The 23967-nt window shown below is 36.5% G+C and overlaps 1 protein-coding gene across 2 annotated transcripts; it reads right to left on the reverse strand.

Annotated features, from left to right (window-relative positions):
• Positions 1-588: 588 nt before the first annotated feature.
• Positions 589-7593, reverse strand: LOC107850557 (heat shock 70 kDa protein 15). 2 transcript variants are annotated; one of them, XM_016695169.2, is made up of 10 exons: positions 7332-7593; positions 3701-4888; positions 3010-3237; positions 2785-2880; positions 2465-2686; positions 1964-2158; positions 1738-1884; positions 1513-1662; positions 1264-1394; positions 589-1052 (listed from the first exon to the last, which is right to left on the reverse strand). In XM_016695169.2, the coding sequence occupies exons 2-10, from the start codon at positions 4868-4870 to the stop codon at positions 827-829; spliced, it is 2565 nt and encodes an 854-aa protein (XP_016550655.1). In that variant the 5' UTR covers positions 4871-4888; positions 7332-7593; the 3' UTR covers positions 589-826. The 2 variants fall into 2 exon arrangements, with proteins under 2 accessions (XP_016550655.1, XP_047256329.1); XM_047400373.1 differs by having other exon boundaries at positions 3701-4965; positions 7332-7580.
• Positions 7594-23967: the final 16374 nt, after the last annotated feature.

Genomic DNA, 23967 nt, shown 5'->3' on the forward strand with positions numbered 1-23967 from the left:
ACGAAAGGAATTGCTCTCCACTCATTTGAGAAACGAACAAAAACAGCAAAAATACCCACCCTGCCCACTGGTAGATTCAGCAATGGCTTATAAAAATATGACTCGCTCTTTTTACCATTTAGACGGATATCCAATATCAAAATCAACAGAAAGATCATTATAAAAGTTCAAATAGATCAATCTTGCCTGGTGTACTGCACAAGACAAGGCAAAACTTGCTTCAGGATCCCAGGTTGAGACTGATAAGCTCAAGCCCAACTATATTCAGTCTATGAGCGATGCATGACCTTCAAGCGTTGCCAAGAGATACTATGATTTTTCGCAAATGAGCTTTACTGAATCATACAGTCCACATTATACACTCTATACATTTGTCTCGTAAATAAATCTTAATCTTTTCGGTCTGCCAATCCTTACATTAGCCGAGTATGAGTAGTTGATAGCAAGTACATGCTAGTTCTCCATCCAAGCCGTTCTTCATGAGACAATAATTAGAGGAAAAAAAATACCAAAGTGCCTTTCTTAATGAAGGGCAAGGGGGCCAAGCATTACTCGGCAAATCATTTAGCGACAATAGAAACGAGGGAAGAACAGCAATTGAATTTCACATTTAAAAAACCCATGAAAAGCAGGATTTTAGAGTCGTTATCAATAATATAGCTTGACAGGCCATGGCCAGCCGAAATTGATCACAACAATCTAATGACAAAATGTTGATTGCTACCATAGGTCCTATAAAAAGTCGAGGGTAAATGAAATAAGTAATACAAACCGAACCAAGTATTTGCCTTAATAAACTACTTGAAGAACAAACCATCAACTTAGCTCATGAAGCACTTGGCTGAGTCTCAGATTTGTCCATCTCCATTGGCTCAGCAGCAGGTGGTACTCCACTGCCAGCATTGGCACCCTCAGTTGCATTTGCATTTCCTGCATTAGGACTCTCTGCACCCTGAGGTTGTTGTTCACCTCCTTGAGGAGTTTGAGGTGATGGTGCTTCAGGAGTTGTTGGCTTAGCTGGCTTAGGCTTTGTCATTATAGGCCTACAGACCCTGTAGAAACAGATATTACCTCAAAAATGACAAGTGGGCTAAGCAGGTGGAGAAACATTGAAGGAAGAAAGAAACAAAGAGGTGCTCCTACATGGGAGAGGGACAGAACTAGAGAAGCAAGAAATGGTATCAACAGACTTTGCAGTAAAACTAGCCCAAATATTTAAATCTACAAGTTATGGCTAAACAATATCAGAGTAAACAAAGGTACCTATCAAGTGCCTCTGCTTTCCTCCGAACATCAGCTGACAAAAGAACAGGGTTGGCATATTTTGGAAGAGCATCCTGCTGCTGCTTTCTCTCTCTAAACCAAGCCTCAGCTTCAACACACTCGATCAAAACCTAGGAAGTGCAAGAGAAATATAAGCATCAAATAACATTCTCAGGAAGAAAATGGGCGGGGAGCATATGATGAAGAAATGAAACGGTAAATAGCAAGATCAAGAAGATATATACATACCTTCTGCTTCTCTGCTAAATCAATGTGATCAAACTTAGGATCAGTTGACATTGCTGCCTCTCTGTAACTATTAATGCAATAAATAAATTGATCAATCACGGGACCCCTTTCCATGAACTCCTTATACCGTTGCTCAATTGGGTCACCTTGCTGCAGATTCACACTAAATCAGATCCATTTATCCCAAAAAGACTAGCAAAAATAGGATATGCGAGGAACACCAACCTTTTTAAGCTCCTCAAGCTTCGCAATGTAAACACCCTTGGTTTCATCTTCTCCCTCTTCATACAACCAATCTTCCACTTCTTGAAGTTTGGCAGTAAATTGTTCTCTTTCGGAATCAGTGACGAACTCTTGATATTTATCAGATAGCTGGAGATATATTAAGGGGAAAGTTGTCATTGACATACCAAATGTTTTCATACAACCACCCTAAAAAGCCAGTAAATACCTTATTCCTCATGTCATAAACATAGGACTCAACAGCATTCTTCTTGTCCTTTGTCTCTTCCATAACACGATCCTGAAGAGCCATTTCAAATTCTTTCTCAACGGCCTTCTGAACGTCAGCAGCTGACATTGCACCATAAACAATCTCTGTCACTGGTACAGATGTCTTTTTAACCTTTTTCTTAGGGGCTTCAACCTACAAGAAATGAAAACAATAAATACTAAGCTTCCAACACCTATGAGCTAATACACAGAAAAAAAAAAGAATATTAATTACAGCTCAACATTAAATAAGCAACAAAAGCACTACATTGATGCATTTCAAGGATTAAAATATAGGTAAATACTAGATCATTCATGTTCTCCCTATGGTACATGCATAAATCAAATCCAGATGATTTGAACCAATGCATAGTTTAAACAGTAACAATCAAGAATGACTGATCGGAAACCTAAACTTGCTCAAACAGCAATTAGAAGAAATGAAAGAGTGATGTGTTACCTTAGCATCTGTCTCCATTTGGACAGGTTTGTCTCCAGACTCCGGAACACCATTCTCAGCCCCTGAAGCAGTTGCAGCTCCTTTTGCTTCCTGCATATTTACATCAGTTTCTGATGTAGTTGAAGGAGCAGCATCAACTGAAGCTTCATCTGTTTCCATTTTGGCAGGTTCCTTTTCTGCCTCTTTCACAACTGGGACTTCCACCTCTTCTTCTTCCAAAAGCTAAATTATAGACCAAAACCATGAGATTAGGTGATATTATTTCCACACTTAAAGATAATAGGGAAAAAAAGGAGAAAACAACAAATTTCTGGACTTACAGTTGCAGACTCAACAGAGACAATACCATGCAGGTTTAGGCGTACTTTGACTTTCAGTTTAGCCCTTTCACCCTTCATAGATTGGAATGGTCCAATCTGTCAAAAAGTTCGAAGAGAATCCAAGTGAGCCAAGGACTCACCAGAAGCCAGAGGATATATTTCCTCTAATTAAAAAAAAAAAAAAAAGAAAATATAGGGTCTAAAGTTAGTGAAACTCTGAAATACCGTGTAAGTACTGATCTTTGCTGGTGCCTGCAGTTCACTGACATCAGCATACTGTACATCTATTGTAAATGTGCCAGATCTGTAGAACGTTAGAGCTTTCACACTGGGTATTGGATTCCCTTTGGGGAAAACAATAGTGCTCTGATGATTCTCTGAAACCCCATTTTGTGCATCTGGAGCAGGTCCCTTCCATGATAATGCAATTGGGAAAGGGAAGCTCTCATTGACCTTCAATCAGCCAACTAGAACTCTTAGTACACTTCTTACACTCATATTCTGCTGGGAGCTAGATGTGCAACTAGCAAGTAGTAACATAATCTTTTAGTAAAGCTTAAAAGTAACACGGCTGGAATTTGCTTCACCAAAAATCTTAAATGGTTTTATGATAAATCGTGCATCTCCTTCATCCGTCAAGACAATTTCTTCTACCTCCTAGTTTGTCATTCATAACCCTCACATTCACACTTCATTCAAGTTAACCATAGAGTCCCATGCAGACAACTAAATAAATTAAAGGAAAATCAAAAGTATGTTCCGCTATTTATCTTCACATGCTAAATTGCTGCCTACTTAAATAATTTTGTTTTAGATTGGTTCAAAATTTTAATAATATGAAGTTGAAAACCCTGAATCCAAGATAACTATTGAAAAATATATCAGTCAAGAGAAAGCAAGGCTGACAAACTGTTACCTTGAAATCTCGCACTTTAAAAGTAGGACTGAGAATAGCGCATTGTAGTGCAGCTCCTTTGGCCACACATTCACTTGCATTCATGGTGCGTCTTGGTTCCTTACCAAAGAACTCTGTCAAAATCCTCATAATTGCGGGCACTCGAGAGCTTGACCCAACAACCTCAACTGCATGAATGTTCTCAGCAGTAAGCCCAGCTTCGGCAAGAGCTTTCTCCAGTGGCTTCTTCACTCTCTCCAGTATAGGGATGCTTATTTGCTCAAACTCATCCCTTTTGATAAATCCTCTGACATCCTTCTCATCCATTAAACACTCTATATTCAAAGGTGCCTCAGGGTTTGCACTGAGAACCTTTTTCAACTTTTCACAAGCAGCTCGAAGTCTAATGCATGCCCTAGCATTTTGGAAAATATCAATTTTGTATTCTTCCTTGAACTTTGCAGCAAAATGTTGGAAAAGAGCTTCATCAAAATCCCTCCCACCAAGATTTCTGTCAAATGAATGAGCCAATATCATCAATTCGCCTTTCTTGAAGCCAGCAATACAAACTTGCAAGCTTGCGTGCCCAACGTCAACAAAAGCAACATTCAGTGGGTCATGTTCAGGTAAATCAGTCTTGTAAATACCATATGCTAATGCAGTAGCTGTTGTCTCATGTATTAGATGCAAAGGATGCAAGCCAGCGATGGTGGCTGCATCCATTACAGCTCTTCTCTGGAGATCAGTGAAATAAATTGGAATTCCAATGCAACAATCAACAACTACTGCATTGAGATTCTTCTCTGCTATAGTTTTGAGATCAGAAAACACCATTCCAAGAACCTGGGTAGGTGTAAAAGTTCTCACTTCTCCCAAATAGCGTGCATGGATCAAAGGATATCCATCAGGCCCTTCAGTTACTGAGAAGGGAAGCGTCTTAATATCTCTTTGCAGCTCGGGATCTGAAAATTGCCGCCCTATTAGCCTCTTTATTTGGGAAATGGTATTCTTTGGGTTCATCATACTTGATGCCGCACCCGCAGTACCAAGAAATCGTTGCTTTTCCCCAAAGCAGACTATAGCTGGAGTTTCCCTTTTTGATTCGTCATTAAGAACAACATCAATTCCTCTCTGCCTAGCAACCGCAACAACGCCACTCTCGTTCCCGAAGTCAAAACCAACCACGCTCATATTTTCCGGCTGCGATCACTACAGCACAAGAAAGTACCGGCACAGTATCAAAAGACAAGAATCAACTAAAACGCCAACATCCACTATTTGTGAATCTACATGAAAGAAGCTATGGGTTTTCAATGATAGCACACGAGCAACATCAAAAGGCTACTGATTTTCTATTCATAAGCTAAAGCTGATCACTCGTGGATGGGCTTTTTTGGAATGCAATTACTCTATACAGTAATTATGGATTCAAAGAAGAGAGAAAATAATTTTTCTTTTGTTTCTTTTTAGTAAACAAAGTGAATATGATGCGCGATGTGATCAACAATCTCCAGCTAAGAAAGCCGATCACTCGTGGACGGGCTTTCTTGGAATGTGCAATTACTCTATACAGTAATTATGGATTCAAAGAAGAGGGAAAATAAGTTGCCTTTTTTTCTTTTTAGTAAAGAGAGTGAATAAGATGGTGTGACATGATCAACAATCTCCAGAAACGTCATTCAAAAAAGTCAATAATCAAAATAACATGGACTCAAAGTTCAAGAAAGAATTTTCTTTTTCTAATTTCTAGGGCTGTGCACAAATCGGATCAATTCGAATATTCGAATCGATTCGAAGCCATTTGGATAATAAGATTTGGATTATACAATTTGGATCAATTTATGAATTTAATTTGAGAGTATATTGATTTTTCGAATCGAATTTGGTTGGGTGTATTTATAATCCTAATCATCGAAAAATTGAAATTTATACAATACACACACACACATATTAATTACTTACATATTTAAAACCTAGAACCTAATACATCCGCTTTAGATATGGTAGGTACTTATATCATAGCCCGGACCCACATTTGGAGTATTTATTTGTTATTATGTTTGTTGTACAATTGAAATGAAAATAGTTGCTTGTCCAAATTTCAAAATCAAACAACTCGATTCGGAAAGTCGAATCAAAGCAATAAAAATTGAATCAAATTGGACCTAGAATGAATCGAGTTAAGATAAGAATTTTAACAAATCAAAACTTGAAATTTCAATTCGATAATGACTAAAATCGATCCGAATCATTTCGTGCATAGGCCTACTAATTTCCCCAATATCCAAGGTTCAAGTACAAAATTTTAATCTAATTTACTGCCGAGGAAACTTTCATGCATGAACGAATGTGCACCCCTACTGACGACTGGGAAACTATAGTAAAGCACCAATGGAAACTCAATTTTTTAAATATATGATCTAACAATACACCAAATCATAAATTCACCCATTATAAAAATAAAATAGGCTCCACATTGCATTGTATAAAATTAGTCAGACACGGTATTTCGAATAATATAAACTCAATCAGACACCTATCTGGTACTTGTTGTATTACTCTTGTTTCTTGTTCTTCGATTTCTGTTACTATCTACTGTTTCGAATAGTTTTATGTTTTAGTGTTGCTCTATTATTACTGTCTGCTCAAGCATACAAAGTTCAAGTACAAAATTTTAATCTAATTTACTGCCGAGGAAACTTTCATGCATGAACGAGTGTGCACCCCTACTGACGACTGGGAAACTATAGTAAAGAACCAATGGAAACTCAATTTTTTAAATATATGATCTACAATACACCAAATCATAAATTCACCCATCATAAAAATAAAATAGGCTCCACATTGCCTTGTAGAAACTTAGTCAGACACAGTATTTCGAATAATATAAACTCAATCAGACACCTATCTAGTACTTGCTGTATTACTCTTGTTTCTTGTTCTTCAATTTTTGTTACTATCTGTTGTTTCGAGTACTTTTATGTTTTAGTGTTGCTCTATTATTACCGTCTGTTGTTTCCTTTATTTTCAATTCTTCTTTTCCTAGACTGCTTTTATATTGAGCAGGGGCTATAGGAGACAGCCACTCTACCTCTGAGTGCAGAGGTAAGATCTGCGTACCTTCTACCCTCCCCAGACCTCACTTTGTGGGACTACACTATTCTGGGTATGTTGTTGCAATCAGACACCGATCCAAATAAGACATAAGACTGCTCTATTCCCCCGCACCCTGCTTCCCCAAATAAAAGAATCTTCAATATTAAGAATTGATCTAATTGAGTATTGAGCAAAGATTGTATAGCCTAAAAGGTTAAGAATTTATTATCATTTGATCTTGTCTTGTAATTCTCTAAGAATAGATAAAAGAGTTCGCCATAGCAAACCAACAATGCAGGAAGTAGAAGGCCAATAAACTACAATTTTCTACTTATCATGAAGCTATACAACAGATTCAGTTTACTCCCAACAAAACACCATGCATAGCATGCAATTACCCAATTCCCAATGGAAATGTCAAATTTAAAATCGCCAAATCTAAATCAAACAAACAATCGACAGTCAAAAAATCCCGTAAAAGTAGAAAAAACATATCATAGATCTGAAAATTAAATTGTAAAAGAGAAAAATCAAATTTATGAGATTCAAATAATACCTCAATATAATCTCTGTTGCACCGATTGATGTTTTGTGAGGCAAACGGAAGATCCTCGATAAAATACAAGGGTTTAATAAAGGAGAGAAATATGGAAAAGAGGGGTTTGTGCAGAATTTTCGATTTTATAAATTAATTACGAAAAATTACTTATTTTTTCTTTTCCGACTAGCTAGGGAGGTTCCAGTGGCTCTAGTCTCCTAGATGTGTCTAGAGGTATTCTAGAAACTTCTCCTGCTTCCTAGATCCAAATGGGTGCAAGTGCACATATTAGCCATATTTAGAAACCCGTTTAAACAATAGTTCGTTATTGGGTTAACGATTTTTTAATAGTTTTATAAAAATATTTATTGGGTTATTGGTTCGATTTAATTTTTTCTTATTGGGTTTAGGTAAATTGATAACCCAATAAGAATATATATATATATATACCCCTAACATCTTTAAAGTGAATTAATTTCAACCTGATGTAGCATTTAAAGAAAAAAAGAAAAAAAATGCGTGAATTTGTTTTATTAGTAGGCTTTTAAAATATATTTTATATATATATATATATATATATAATAAATAAAAAAAAAAATCCCTCCTTCTTCTTCACCCATCCCACCCGCCAACACCCCACCCCACTCCTTCCTTCAACTGCCATATGTACTACCACCACTCATTTCTTGAATTTGACAACAAAAAAAATGAGATTTCTTGATTTGTTGTTGAATCTACATTCTGATTTTGGTCTTTGGGGATCTGCTATAAAGTGAATCATTTGATGTAAATTCACAAATTTGAATGCAAGTGTTAATCAATTATGTTTTTATTGTAGGATTTTATGATGTTCTGTTTATCTTATTCCTGTGATTTTTTAATTTCTTTTCAATCTAGGTGATTTTATCTTTGATTATGTTTTTTTTTTCAAGATAATTTGGTAAAATAAAATTGGTACCGTAGAATTAATAAACTTATCTAAATCCTACATCTTTTTCTATGCTGGAAATGGTTAGTTTGGATGTTTGTTTTGATGGTGGTAATGGCGTTTTTCGGCAAAAATTCGCCCAAAAATTTGACAGGTGTGGCTGTGTGGGGGTGGACGGAGGTGAATGGGGATATGCGCACTTATGATTGTGTGGGGGTGAACGAGGTGTGTGCAGGTGGGGGGTGGACGGGGTATGTGCAGGTGTGGTAGTGACAGGAGGTGGGGGGAAAGAGGGGTGGTTATGAAGAAGATGGAAAATGGGGGGTGGAGGTATTTTTTTAATTTAAAATATTATATATATATATATATATATATATATATATAAAATATTTAAAAGATACTTTATTTACGTGACTCCAATGTAGATACTTTATTTATGTGGCTCCAATATGGCAGTGATGTGGTGCTGATGTGTCAGCGAGTGTGATGCACTCTTCGTTATGAGAGTGGTATTATATATTAAGGGGTAAAATTAATTCACTTTAAAGATATTAAGGGGGGTAAATAAATAGAAGATTAGTTTAAGTGTTAAAGTAAGTTGGACAGATAAGTTCGGGAGGGGTTTGATGTATTATCTCTATATATTTCTCTTAATTTCTACAAATTAACAAACCTATTATTTCAATTATACAAACTCTTAATTTCTCCTAACAACATTTAGTTCAAATTTGAAGGCTCTTGTAAATTAAAACACATTATGTAAGATTTTTTGTGGCAACTAAGATTCGATTTTTTATGTTAGTTACTACTATTTCTATTTTATGAGTATTTTCTTATTGATTAAACCAAAAATCAAATCGTTAAGGACAAAAAACCGATAAATCAATAAACCAAAAGCCAATAAAAAATATCTTATTGGTTTGGTTATTGGTTTAACATATTTAAAAATTGAAAATCGATAATATATAAAATCGAACCGAACAGACCGATGCACACCCCTAGCTTAATGTTAGATTTGGGGTACATTACTAATCTACTTATAGTACATTATATAAGATCGGAAAAAAATTAGTAAAACTTGCATAAATCCAATAAGTTTACTTAATTACTCTCTAATTACAAATAATTATGCATGTTATAGTTTTTGAATACATAATTAACATTTAGATACATAATTTTGAAGTTGGGACACATAATTTTGAAATTAAGAATGTAACAATTAAGTACTTTATTTTTATTCGGATGCATAATTAGCATCAGGATACATAATTTGATTACTGAGATACATCAATTTTTTAAATTATTTGGTCGAGATACATAATATATTAATTAGATCAAAGGGAAATTATGTATCCAAAAAATTTTGAATTTGTGAATGTATTAGATTATTAAAAAAAATAAGATTTAAATAATTAATAAAAAATAAATTTTTTACGTAGTTTAGGAAATGTTATGTAATTTCGTCAAAAGATCAAGTGTAATATTCATCTATAACCTTTTTTTAGCTAAAAGAAACAATAAAAGTGTGTTTGTGGTAGAGAATAGAATGTGCATTTAGGGATCATTTGGTGTGAGGTATAGGAGATAAGTATTCCCGGGATGAAATGAAAGATTATTTTATCCCATGTTTGATTGGTGGTGTTACTTAATACCGGGATAACTTATCCCACTATTTACACCATAGTGATGGAATAAGTTATGCCATATAGATGGTGGGATAAGTTATCTCGAATAATCCTGAGATAACTAATTCCAGAATTAATTATCTCGGGATAACTCTAAAATATTCTCTTTCTTCATTTTTACTTATTCTATATTTCACAAATAATTTTTTTTACTTCAACATATCACTTTAAAAGTGAACAGAGAGGGTATGATAGTAAAAGTACACCTTAATAATATTGTCTCAGTATATATAACATTGTAATGAATTAAGGGTGTATAAATTATGTATATATATTTTCTATCATATTAATTATACGTGATGGATACAACATATATACATATTATATACATTTGTGCTAGTATACATTGTATCGACGATAATTTTTGATGTCATCTTTCCATTACATATATACATGTGTGTGTGTGTATATGTATGTATCAAATGGCAATGTATATGCATTAAATATACACATATTATACTATTATTACACACTACTTACGAAAGAACACATAGCTTAAAGAAGGATCGACAAACGTGATAAAAAGAAAGTCTCCTTTCCAACAGTTACTACCTTAGTTCTCTATATTGAAAATGAGATGATCAATAAAGAATGATAATAATGATCATTGTATTCCTCTTGGAAGACTTTAATAGGTGAAAAGAAAACTTTTGTAATGCCCCGAGTCTGTACCCTGGACGCTACACGGTGCTCATAATCCCGAAGGACCATAAGCTAACCCATGACTGGTACCTGCTGTAATAACTGAGCGATAATACTGAATAATATGCAAAAATAGGTGGAAACATATGCCATAAGGTTTAAATCTGTAAATAAATCTGAATACGGTATCAAAATACCAAAATTGAACATAAGTACTGAAAAACTGAACAACTTTCTGAGTGTACTTTAGGATGAAAAGCCTCTAACTGTTTGAACTGTGGAGTTGATGGGACAAGCCCCCAACTAACTCCATCTACTGAAATAAAATTAAAGTACTATAAATAATAAGCATGTCCTCAAACTATAAGGATTCACCACTACTTTGAAAGCTGAGAATCTAAACTGCTAAGGGTGTTCTGGAGCCCATGCATCTGAACCTATGATATAAGCCGTCATAGAGCAAAAAGCATGTGTCAGTACTTTGAATGTACTGGTATGCTTAGTGAGGTAGGCGGATATACATGAGTTCATATACATGCACAATAATAACTGAATAACATGAGTATGACTGAGTAAGAGTACATGTATGAATACATAGACTGTAACTGAGATCGTGATAATACTGAGTGCTGAATTAAAATACTGGCTGAGTTTACGAATACTGTATTACTGATTATCTGAATGACTGTATTTGATAGTTCTGAATAATGTAGGACCATACTGAGTTTCGTACTTAGCTAAGTGACCATGTCAGATAGTCCTAAATCTGTAGAACTGAACTGAGTTTTATTATGAGGTTGAGACTGGAACTAAGACTATGGAAGGTAATCATCTAACTGACATGCCCCTTTTCTAACTGATTTGGGGTCTAACCTGTAACCCCAGGTAGAAGGGTGTCAATACCAACCACGGGTAAGGACAAACGGTGAGTTAACCCTCTCTGACAGGAAGCTTGTTTGTCAACCCTCGCTGGCAGGATAACTCAGATGAGAAGTATCAACCCTCATACTGTCTGGCAGGAAGATACCTCAACCTATGCTGGCTACATAGTTCTATAACGCAGGGATTACTGTAAAGGGTCAAACCCTCTACTAACAGAAATGCCCCCATCCATGGGTTAACTCGGTGCTGAATCCTACTCCCAACTGAATAAATGCTGAACTGATTTCTAGTCAGTACTAGGCTGGGCTGAACGGTTACTGAGATTACTTTTTAGCTGAACTAAATTAAGTTCACTGAGTTTTGTTGACTGACGGAATACTACTGGATTCTGGTAACTGATAAAGTTCACTGAGGTTTGAACTGAATACTGAGTTAGACTGAACTACTACTGAATCTACTGAGTTTTCCTGAGTTCTGTAACTGACTGAGAGTACTACTAATCGTGACATGACTGGTACTGTTCTATGACTGACCATGGCTCTAAGTAATCAGCTAAATTGTCGGGTACAAGTGCCCCCAGAACTCGATAGCATAAATTAAGAGACATGGCACAATATGAAACATGTAAACTATGAGCTTGATCATCATTCATACATTGGGGCATTTTGACAAATACTTGCATGATATAACTTGCACTTAAGCTAACTTGACATGATTTCATTCTCTTAATAGTTCACATGGACACTTTATCAAGCACTTGGTGAGCATAGAATATGCACATAGTATTGAACAACAAGTGAGTATCTTAATTCATCTCTAATTTCACAAGTCAAGGGTTTATCATGGATTCACATGAATCTACACACATAATGATCAATTTCACATAATATATATATATATATATATATATATATATATAAATCATGAATTAGGAACTTAATCCAAATAGCAATCATAGATACACTTTAATTCCAACTATGGAAATCATAAAATCAATTACGTGAAGTTCAAAGAGATTCTTGGGCTCCAAGGGTGGAAGGAACCCTTGGATGAACACTTCACATACCTGTGTTGAAGAATTTTTGAAAATTTATGGTTGAATCTTGAGTTCTTGATTTGAAATTGGATCTTCTAGGATTTTTGTTCTTGAGCAAGTTTGAGAAAGAATGACTATATTTGCTCTATGGGGAGTTTAATTTTGTATTTTGGGGGGTGAGAGTCGACGAAAAAAGGCCTAAATACCCCCAAGAACGCGGTCTTTTAAATACTGAAAATTGGGTTATCGGCGCACAGGTCGACGTGGCGAGTCGATGGCATCGATACGATAGCCAATGCATCGCACCATATTCACGTCGATTCACTGGAATCGAACGCTGGTAGCTGGGGAAAATAGTAATCAACGCGATAGTCAACGCGGCGCACCAAGATAGCGTTGATCCAGTATTTTGGGATTCCAATGGAGCTTCAAACAAAGTTCAAAAAATCTGAAACTTATTCGAAAACACCTATGGATATTCCTGATCATGAATCAACCTAAACATCAACATTTAATGGACATAAAGGTCGCGAAATAAGATTGCCAACCTTCGTAGGCTAAAATGACACTAAGTTTGAGTACTTAGCTAAAATATTCTAAGTTTGGGACTCCTTGACAAGCCTAAAGGACTGAATTAAGCTTAGAATTTTGCGGGGTCTTACATTATCTCCCCCTTGAGAACATTTGTCCTCAAATGAGACTGCTGAGATGAAGAATACTAAGAGGTTGACTTACTTACTAGACATGAACATCTGGAACATGATTATATGGCTGATATTACTGATATTTTGAATTATCATACTGAACATGCATATCTGATGCATGGATATAGTTGAACATGGTTCATAAATGCATGACTGAGATTACTGATAAACCGAATCTATATGCTGAATATGCATATCTAATGCATGGATACATGACTGAACTGGCTCATGAATGTATAACTGAATATGCAATGGGAACTGATACCACGTTTGTAACTAAAATCTGAACATGAAACTGATTAAGATTAAGGAAACTATTACCTTGAGCTGAGTCTGCATTAGCAGAGAATAAATGAGGATACTTGGTTCGCATGTCTGCTTCTGCTTCCCAAGTAGCTCCCTCAATAGACTGATTCCACCAAAGAACTTTGACTAGAGGAACTTCTTTGTTCCTTAGTCTGCAAATCTGATAATCAAGGATTTTGACTGGAATCTCTTCATGAGAGAGGTTGTTCTGAATATCTATGCTCTCAATAGGGACTACGGCTGATGGGTCACCTATGATTTCTTTAGCAAGGAGATATGGAACATTGGATGTGCTGAAGATAAATCTGAAGGTAACTCAAGCTCGTAAGCTACCTTTCTAAAACAGCTGAAAATTTAGTAAGGACCTATATATCGGGGACCGAGTTTCCCTTTCTTGCCAAAATGCTTCACTCCTTTCATAGGAGAGATCTTCAAGTACATATAGTCACCAATCTCAAACTTGAGATCCTTTTTGTGTACATCTGCGTATGATTTTTATCGGCTCTGAACTGTCTTAAGCCTTTCCCTGATCAACTAGATCTTCTCTAAGGTATCAAACACCAAGTTAGACCCTACTACTGCGGCCTCACCCACTTCAAACCAACCAATAAGAGATCTACACCTTCTCCCATAAAGCGCCTCAAACAGAGCCATCTGAATACTAGAGTGATAGCTGTTGTTATATGCGAACTCAATCAAAGGCAAATGGTCATCCCAACTACCTTTAAAGTCTATCGCACATGCTCGTAGCATATCTTCCAAGGTTTGAATGGTCCTTTCTGCTTGACCATATGTCTGAGGATGAAAGTATGTACTGAGATGAACTTGGGTACCAATACCCTTTAGGAATGCTTTCCAGAAATGAGAGGTAAACTGGGTACCTTTATCTGAGATAATGGACAACAGAACACCGTACAATCTGACCAACTCCCTGATATAGAGTTTGGCATAATCTTTGGTTGAATTAGAGGTATGAACTGGAAGAAAATGAGCTGTTTTGGTCATCTTGTCTACAATGACCCAAACTGAATCATGCTGACGATGAGTACGAGGCAAACCTGTCACAAAGTCCATGTTCACTTCTTTCCATTTCCAGATGGAAATACCGAACTCCTTCATGGACCCACTAGGCTTTTGATGCTCAATCTTAACCTGCTGACATGTTGAGTACTTAGTCACAAACTTTGCAATATCTCTTTTTATCCCACTCTACCAATAGATCTCCCATAAATTGTGATACATCTTTGTGGCCTCTGGATAAATAGAGTAACGCGCACCATACGCTTCTGCAAGAATTCACTGCCTCAAGTCATCTACACCTGGCATACACAAACGACCTTGACAACGCAAAACACCATCTCCCCCTTGGGAGAAAACCTCTACCTTTTGATTTCTGACTTATTCCTTCAATTGAACTAGACTGGGATCCCTATCCTGCTTTTCTTTCACTTCAGAAACTAGGGATGATTCTGAGCTACTTTGCACCCACACACTGCCTTCTGCTGAATCGACTAAGCGAATACCTAGTCGGGCTAGCTGATGAACTTCTTAGGCTAACTTTTTCTCAATGTTCTCAACATGGGCAACACTACCCATAGACATTCTACTGAGAGCGTCAGCCACTACATTGGCCTTGCCTGGATGATACAGTACACTTACATCATAGTTTTTCAACAATTCCAACCATCTTCTCTTATGGAGGCTGAGGTCTTTCTGAGAGAACACATACTACAGGATCTTATGATCAGTGAACACATCAATGTGTACACCATACAAGTAATGCCTCCAAAGCTTTAAGGCAAAAACTACAGCTGCTAACTCAAGATCATAAGTAGGATAGTTCTTCCCATGAGGCTTAAGTTATCTAGAGGCATAGGCTATGACCCTACCTTTCTGCATCAAAACACAACCCAATCCAACTCTAAAAACATCATAGTACACAACAAAACCATCTAAACCATCTGGTAGGGTCAGAACTGGAGCTGTGGTGAGTCGAGTCTTCAACTTTTGAAAACTCTTCTCACAAGAATCTGTCCACTGGAACTTGACTTTCTTCTAAGTCAATCTAAACATAGGGGGTGAAATAGATGAAAATCCCTCAACAAACTATCGGTAATAGCCAGCCAAACCTAAGAAACTCTTGATATCTAACGGAGAGATGGGCCTGGGCTAGTTTCTCACTACTTCGATCTTTTAGGGATCAACTCTAATTCCATCACCAAAAATTATATGGCCAAGGAATGCTACTGAATTTATCTAAAATTCGCACTTACTAAATTTGGCGAATAGTTGATGGTTTTTGAGAGTTTGTAATACTATTTTGAGATGGTCTGCATGATTGTGTTCACTACGGGAATAAACGAGAATGTCATCTATGAAGACTATGACAAACATGTCCAAGTACTGCTTGAACACATGGTTCATCAAGTCCATAAAGGTTGTTAGGGCATTGGTAAGACCAAAGGACATGACTAAAAATTTAAAATGACCGTACCGAGTTCGGAAAGCTATTTTTGGGATGTCACTTTCCCTGACTCTGAGTTGTTGATAGCCTGATCTAAGGTCTATCTTAGAAATAACTGGAACCCTAAGGTTGGTGAAATAAGTCATCGATTTTAGGGATTGGATACTTGTTCTTGACCGTAACTTTGTTTAACTGACAGTAATCTATGCACATTCTGAGAGAACTGTCTTTCTTACATATGAATAACATTGGTGCGCCCCACGAGGACACATTGGGTCTGATAAATCCCTTATCTAAGAGATCCTTCAACTGTTCATTCAATTCTCTAAGTTCTGCTGGAGCTATTCTGTATGGCGGGATAGAGATGGCTGAGTATCTGGGAGAAGATCAATTCTGAAATTAATTTCCCTTTTAAGAGAAAACTCTGGGAAGATCTATGGAAAACACATCTGGGAATTCACATACTACTGATACTGATTCAAGATTAGGGGTTTCTAAACTAGAGTCCTGGACTCGAATAAGATGGTAGACACATCCCTTAGATATCATTTTTCTAGCCCGAAGGTAAAAAATAAGTTGACCCCTAAGTGCTGAAGTACTACTCTTCCACTCTAGGATGGGTTTATTCGGAAACTAAAATTGGACAACTCTATTTCTGCAGTCGATTGAGGCATAGCAGAAATGAAGCCAATCTATGCTGAGAATGACATCAAAATCAGTCATCTCTAATTCGACTAAATCTGCTGAAGTGACTTTTTGAGATATCATAACCAAATAGTTCTACTGGAGTAGAAACTGAGAAGGGCTCTTCTAGAATTTCGGGATTGACTCCAAAATTAACTGTTATATATGGAGTAACAAAAGACAAAGAAGCTCTTGGATCTAGAAAAGCGTAAACATGCAAATGAAAAACTTGTATCGTACCAGTTACCACATCAGGAGAACTTTCTTGATCCTATCAGGACTGAAGAGCATAGAGTCTATTTAGGCGCCGCCCACTGGTGGCACTAGAAGAGGCACCCTGCTGATTCGGGCGACCGAACTGAGATGGGAGATAGTTATACTGACTCTGCAAACCCACCTATGGACACTAAATCTGTGGCTTGACTTGCCATTTTCAAAACACACATTGCTGCCGGCTCTGCAGACACCCTGGTGGTTTCTGCCGAACTTCTAGCAAAGGGGATTGGTTTAGGCATTGCTAACACTGCCCTGGGATTTAAAGCTTGATACCCTCTCTCGGTTTCCATCTCTGAATTTTGGTACTAGGGCACTGGCTGACGAAGGAGCTGGAATGGAGGATTTTGGATAAAATTGAGAATGATTCGCTCCCTCTGACTTAGGCTGAGTAAAATTGAAACTAACTATTCTCGCCCTCTTATTCTCTCTCTCCTTCTCTTTATTCTTGGCCTTCTCTATCTACTGAGCATGGACCATGAGCCTGGATATGTTCATCTCCTTAATAAGGGTTGCGGTCCTACACTCCTTGACCACGCTGCTAGACACTCCTGACACGAATTTACTTATCTTCGCTCTGCTAGTTGCTACAATATGTGGGGTATATCTGGCTAACTAAGTAAACTTGAGAAAATACTCCTGCACTAACATGTTTCCCTACGTCAGGTTTATAAACTCCAAAACCTTCTCCCTCAACTCTAGTGGAAAGAACCTGTCCATAAAAGCAACTGCAAACTCCTCTCATTCTATGGGTCCTGCATCTGCGACCCTTTCTGATTTTCACTATTTGAACCATGAGTGAGCCACATCATATAACTGATATATGGCCAACTCAACGCTCTCAATAGAAGTCACCCCCATGATATTGGTAACCTTCTACACCTGATTAGGAAATTCCTAAGGGTCCTCATCTGACTTAGACCCGATAAACGATGGAGGGTTCATTCGGGTGAAGTCCCGAATCCTGGAAGCAGTAGTATTAGCCACTGGGTTGGCCAAAACCATAGCTGGACGTTTATTTTGGGCTGCCACATAATGAGCTAGGGTGGTGAAGGCTATTCTAAACTCCGTGTGGGATACATGCTCGCCTAAAGGATCTGGATGGACGGGTTGAGGGGCTGACTGATCTCCCATTCCTCTTTCTTGAGTCCTCTTTGGAGGCATATTCTATAAATAGAAGAGAAACTAGGATTAGAAAGAGAGTATAACTGGAGATCATGCTCACTCACACGACATGAATATTGAAAGAAGGAAAACTTTTCCTAAAACACCTCGTAGCCTCTTGTCCATAAGTATGGCGCGCAACACACCTATGCACAAGACTCTACTAGATGTGGCTTTCAGACTTTCTAGGAATCCGTTGAACCTTAGGCTCTGATACTAAGTTTGAAACGCCCCGAGATTGTACCCTGGATGCTACACGGTGCTCATAATCCTGAAGGACCACAGGATAACCCATGACTGGTACCTGCTGTAATAACTAAATAATAATACTAAATAATATGCGAAAATAGGCAGAAACATATATCATAAGGTTCAAATCTCTAAATAAATCTGAATGCGGTATCAAAATACCAAAATTGAACATAAGTATTAAAAAATTGAACAACTGTCTGAGTGTACTCTAGTATGAAAAGCCTCTAACTGTCTGAACTGTGGAGTTCATGAGGCAAGCCCCCAACTAACTCCATCTAGTGAAATAAAACTGAAGTACTATAAATAATAAGCATGTCCTCGAACTATAAGGACTCACCACTACTTTGAAAGCTGAGAATCTGAACTGCTAAGGGTGCACTGGAGCCCGTGTGTCTGAACCTATGATATAAGACATCATAGCATAAAAAGAATGCGTCTATAATTTGAATATAATGGTATGCTCAGTAAGGTAGGCAAATATGCATAGGTTCATATGCATGCACAATAATAACTGAATAACATCAGTATGACTGAGTAAGAGTACATGCATGAATACATAAACTATAACTGAGATCGTGCTAATACTGAGTACTGAATCAAAATACTGATAACCAATATCTGAGTTTATGAATACTATATTACTGATTATCTGAATGACTGTATCTGACAGTTCTGAATAATGTGGAACCATATTGAGTTCAGTACTAAGCTGAGTGACCATGTCTAATAGTCCTGAATTTGTAGAACTGAACTGAGTTCTATTATGAGACTGAGACTGGAACTAAGACTGTGGGAGGTAATCATCTAATCAACATACCCTTCTCTAACTGATTTGGGATCTAACCTATAACCCCAGTTGGAAGGGTGTCAATATCGTGCCACGGGTAAGGACAAGCTCTGAGTTAACCCTCTCTGTCAGGAAGCTCACTCGTCAACCCTTGCTGGCAGGATAACTCGGATGAGAAGTATTAACCCTCATCATGTCTGACAGGAAGATACCTCAACCTACGCTAGCTACGTAGTTCTGTAACACAGGGATTACTGCTAAGGGTCAAACCCTCTACTAACAGAAATGCCCTCATCCATGGGTTAACTCAGTGCCGAATCCTACTTCCAACTGAATAGATGCTGAACTGATTTCTAGTCTGTACTAGGATGGATTGAACGGTTACTGAGATTACTGTTTAGCTAAACTAAACTAAGTTCACTGAGTTTCGTTGACTGATGGAATACTACTGGATTCTGGTAACTGATAGAGTTCATTGAGGTCTGAACTGATCGTGACGTGACTTATACTGTTCTATGACTGACCATGGCTTTAGGTAATCAGCTAAATTGTCGGGTACAAGTACCCCCAGGACTCGATAACATAAATTAAGAGACGTGGCACAATATAAAACATGTAAACTATAAGCTTGATCATTATTCATACATTAGGGTATTTTGACAAACACTTGCATGATATAACTTACACTTAAGCTAACTTGACATGATTTCATTCTCGTAATAGTTCACATGGACACTTTATCAAGCACTTGGTGAGCATAGAATATGCATATAGTATTGAACAACAAGTGAGCATCTTAATTCATCTCTAATTTCACAAGTCAAGGGTTTATCATGGATTCACATGAATCTATACACATAATGATCAATTTCATATGATATGAATTAGGAACTTAATCCAAATAGCAATCATGGATACACTTTAATTCCAACCATGGAAATCATAAAATCAATTACTTGAAGTTCTAAGAGATTCTTGGGCTCCAAAGGTGGAAGGAACCCTTGGATGAACACTTCACATACCTATGTTGAAGAATTTCTGAAAGTTTATGGTTGAATCTTGAGTTCTTGATTTGAAATTAGATTTTCTAGGGTTTTGTTCTTGAGCAAATTTGAGAAAGAATGACTATATTTGCTCTATAGGGAGTTTGATTTCGTGTTTTGGGGGCTGAGAGTCGAGGAAAAAAATACCTAAATACCCCCAAGAACGCGGTCTTTTAATAACTAAAAATTGGGTTACCGATGTGCAGGTTGACGCGACGCATCGATGCCATTGATGCGATAGCCAACGCATCATGCTATGTTCACATCAATTCACTGGAATTGGACGCTGGTAGCTAGGAAAAATAGTAATCAACGCGATAGTCGATGCGTCGCGTCAAGATTGCATTGATCCACTATTTTGGGATTCCAACGGAGCTTCAAACGAAGTCCGAAAAATCCAAAACTTGTTTGAAAATACCTACGAATATTCCTGATCATGAATCAACTTAAACATAAATATTTAATGGATGTAAAGATTGTAAAATAAGATTGCTAACCTTTGTAGGCTAAAATGACACTAAGTCTGAGTACTTAGCTAAAATATTCTAAGTTTGGGACCCTTTGACTAGCGTAAAGGACTGAATTAAGCTTAGGATTTTGCAGGGTCTTACAACTTTATATCTTCATTTGAGTGGCAAAGTAAGAAAAACTGGCTGATAAAGGTAAAGATGATAAAAGAATCAATCAATTAATATATATACAAAAATAGACATAGAAATATGTTGATGTAACATATTTCTAAGGCCACCATTCATAATCTATTTATTTATTTATTTATTCTTTTTTTAATCTACAAAATCTGCCAAAAAGAACATTTAAAATGCCTTATTTATTTGTAACGATCTGAAAATTTGATGAAGTATGTGAAATATATATTTTTGTGTGATTTGACTATTTTATCTCTTCCCATAGTTACATTATGGTATTTCAGAGGTGTGGGGTGATTGGCATGGTTCCTAAATGCATTTTGGTACCATTTATGTGATATTGTGGTTTTTGATGGCTTCGAGAGCCTTATTTTAGACTTATGTGAATATTTTTTGATCCGTTCGATGGATGGATGAACGGACTATGCCAGCAGCTTCATAATATTGATTTTGGTATAGGTAGACCTTTGGTTCGGGTCTCGATGCACCTGAACTCATTTCGACTTGTTGGTCGGAAAGTTGGAAAATTGAAAATATGAGTGTGGGACCTACATTTAGTCAAAATGATTTCAGATGAAAAATTCAACTTCACCAACGTGTTTGAAACATCAATTTTAGGGTGGTAACATGTTTGGTGTGATTTTACAGCTTTTAAATCTTATTTCGATCCTCAATTTGGAAAATTGTGATTTCAAATTTTGGGGGTGAACTTTGTGAAAATATATTTTTTCGAAAATATGATACCGCCACTTAGTTCGAAGCATTGAATTTAGTATGATTACATAGTTTATTTGCGTATATCAGACTCCAAACGAATCTCGGATATCCCGTCGAAGTTCAAATTGGACTTTAAAAAATATCTTTTTCAATAGCTGGTGCAGAAAAATCTTCACTATTAAAGCAGTTTTTGGGGCCCATTTTGCTTATTTTTCATCTTGCCTTTTGAGAGTTAAACCCGAAAAATACTGTGAGAGCTTAAAAGTGAAGCTTGTGAAGCTAGATTAACATCTATTTCTTGATTTTCTTACGGATTTAAGGTAAGAAATCACCTCTTTTCTTAGTAATTTCTAGATTATTTTCTCAAAACCCCAAAAATTTCAAGGATTGATTTTTTAAACCCTAATTTCACTCATTTTCACTTGAATAGTATTTTAATCTTATAATTACTTATTTTTCATCAATTTAACCTTTAAAATAACTCCGATTCTTAATTTCAACCCGTATTTCAAAGATTTTACCCGATAAAGCTTAAAAATAGTTTTCTTTGAATTGAACCTCTTTTTTTACTCGATTTGACTTGGATTTTCAGATGTAGGTTCTTAAAAATATGGGAAACATTTTTTTGAAATAAAGTTATGATTTTGCTTTTTTTTTTTTGAAAATCTATTTTCGGGGTCCGTTTTGACCCCGAATCAAAAATAGTAAATATGGGTATCGTCGGTTTTATTTTAACACATAGATTCCATATTTGATATTTTTAGTAGAGTTTGGAATCATTCATAGAAAGTAAGGTCGTGGGTTCGAAGTATAGCAGACCAGTTTCGGCATTCGAGGTAGATTATGGTTTAACTCTTCAGACTAGGCTGGGTGATTGATATGTATACCAAAATGCATGTTAAGGGTGAGAACTAATCATGAAACATAACTACCTATATTTTATGCACGTGTGAGGGCCTGAATGTGATGTAATTTTTGAATCTAAGATGTCACGTGATATATGTGATCATGCGGGGTCTTATGTGATGTTGATAGCTTGGAATACATGTGAATAATTGTATTGTATTTCTGAAAATGCCTATTGTAGTGTGTTTGGCATGTTGTGATATATTCATACTTTGTGGGCATATGAATCATATACAAAATTCATGAATAGTGAAAATAATGAGTGGATATTGGCTCACGTGGTTGTGGAATTATAATAGGCTAAAGCCATCGACAGACCCTCAAACTTGTTTCAAAAATTCACTTAAACCCCTCAACTAAGGCCTGTACCTATCAAGCCCCTAACCCCCCGAATTTTGGTCCAATCAGGCCTTTTTTGCCTAATCAACAATAGGCATAGAGTGTGTGCAATACACTCGCCTGACGTGGCAAAATTAACCAATTAAAAAAAACATGTGGCAAAACAAATTATACATGGAATTACTGATTTTTTCCATTTTCTATTTAATTATCTATTTAATAATAATTTTTTAATTAAAAAAAAGAAAAAAAGCACCCCCACCCCCCAAGTCGTCGTCTTCTTCACCCCACCCCGCCCCTCCCTCCTCTTTTAACTAAGTATTTACCAATTTACCTCAAAATTGCCATTACAACTCTATAAAAAAACAAAGTGAGAATATCTCAAAGCTCAAATTTGGAATTCAACAATTAAATTACAACCATCTCAGTATCACGGACACGATATTTTTTCATTTCAGTAATGAATTTTCGTCTAAATTTGGAATTCAACAATCAAATTACAACTATCTCAGTAATGAATTTTCGTCTGTATGATTAACGAACTGGTTAAAAAATAGAGTAGGAATAGAAAGAGTGAGAAAACGTATAATATTTGAAAGTTGTAATGGTAATCTTCATTTTTCTGGTGAAAAAGGACGACGACAATGGTAGCAATGATAATCTCCCTTAATTTATAGTTTTTCCATTGAGGGAAGGAAGAAGACCTTTAAAACAAATTAAAATGGCTAATGGCCTTTTGAGGAAGAAGACGGCCAAAAAATTAAAATGGCCAGTGGCCTTTTGAGGAAGAAGATGGCCTTGAGGAAAAAGACCTTTTAAAAAATAATTAAAATGGCCAGATGGCCTTTCTTTTATATTTAAATTTTAGCTTTTTTTTGGTTGACATGTCAATGTTTAATTGGTTTGTCAAAATATTTCATTTGGCTTCATGCGCCTATCTCGAGTAAAAAACTTGCGCAGTGCCATATAGGCAAAAAGGCCTGATTGGATCAAAATTCGAGGGGGTTAGGGGTCTGATAGGTACAGGCCTTAGTTGAGGGGTCTAAGTAAATTTTTGAAACAAGTTTGAGGGTCTGTCGATGGTTTTAGCCATTATAATATTGTGGTTGGTTGTGGAAATACATTGTAAATTGGTTGTGAAAATACTCATTTTTGAGTGATAATAAACATTACATCTTCATTCTCATGTCATCAT

This window comes from Capsicum annuum, chromosome 12 (genome assembly GCF_002878395.1).
Source record: "Capsicum annuum cultivar UCD-10X-F1 chromosome 12, UCD10Xv1.1, whole genome shotgun sequence".
In the NCBI taxonomy this organism is placed as follows: domain Eukaryota; kingdom Viridiplantae; phylum Streptophyta; class Magnoliopsida; order Solanales; family Solanaceae; genus Capsicum; species Capsicum annuum.

Bases quoted from the DNA above. Each gene is read 5' to 3' on its own strand.
- LOC107850557 (XM_016695169.2), bottom strand. From the start codon at position 4,870: ATGAGCGTGGTTGGTTTTGACTTCGGGAACGAGAGTGGCGTTGTTGCG. The intron at 3,238-3,700 runs GTAACAGTTTGT...GGCTGATTGAAG, and splicing joins TTAAAGTGCGAGATTTCAAG to GTCAATGAGAGCTTCCCTTT. The intron at 2,881-3,009 runs GTATTTCAGAGT...ACTTTTTGACAG, and splicing joins CAAAGATCAGTACTTACACG to ATTGGACCATTCCAATCTAT.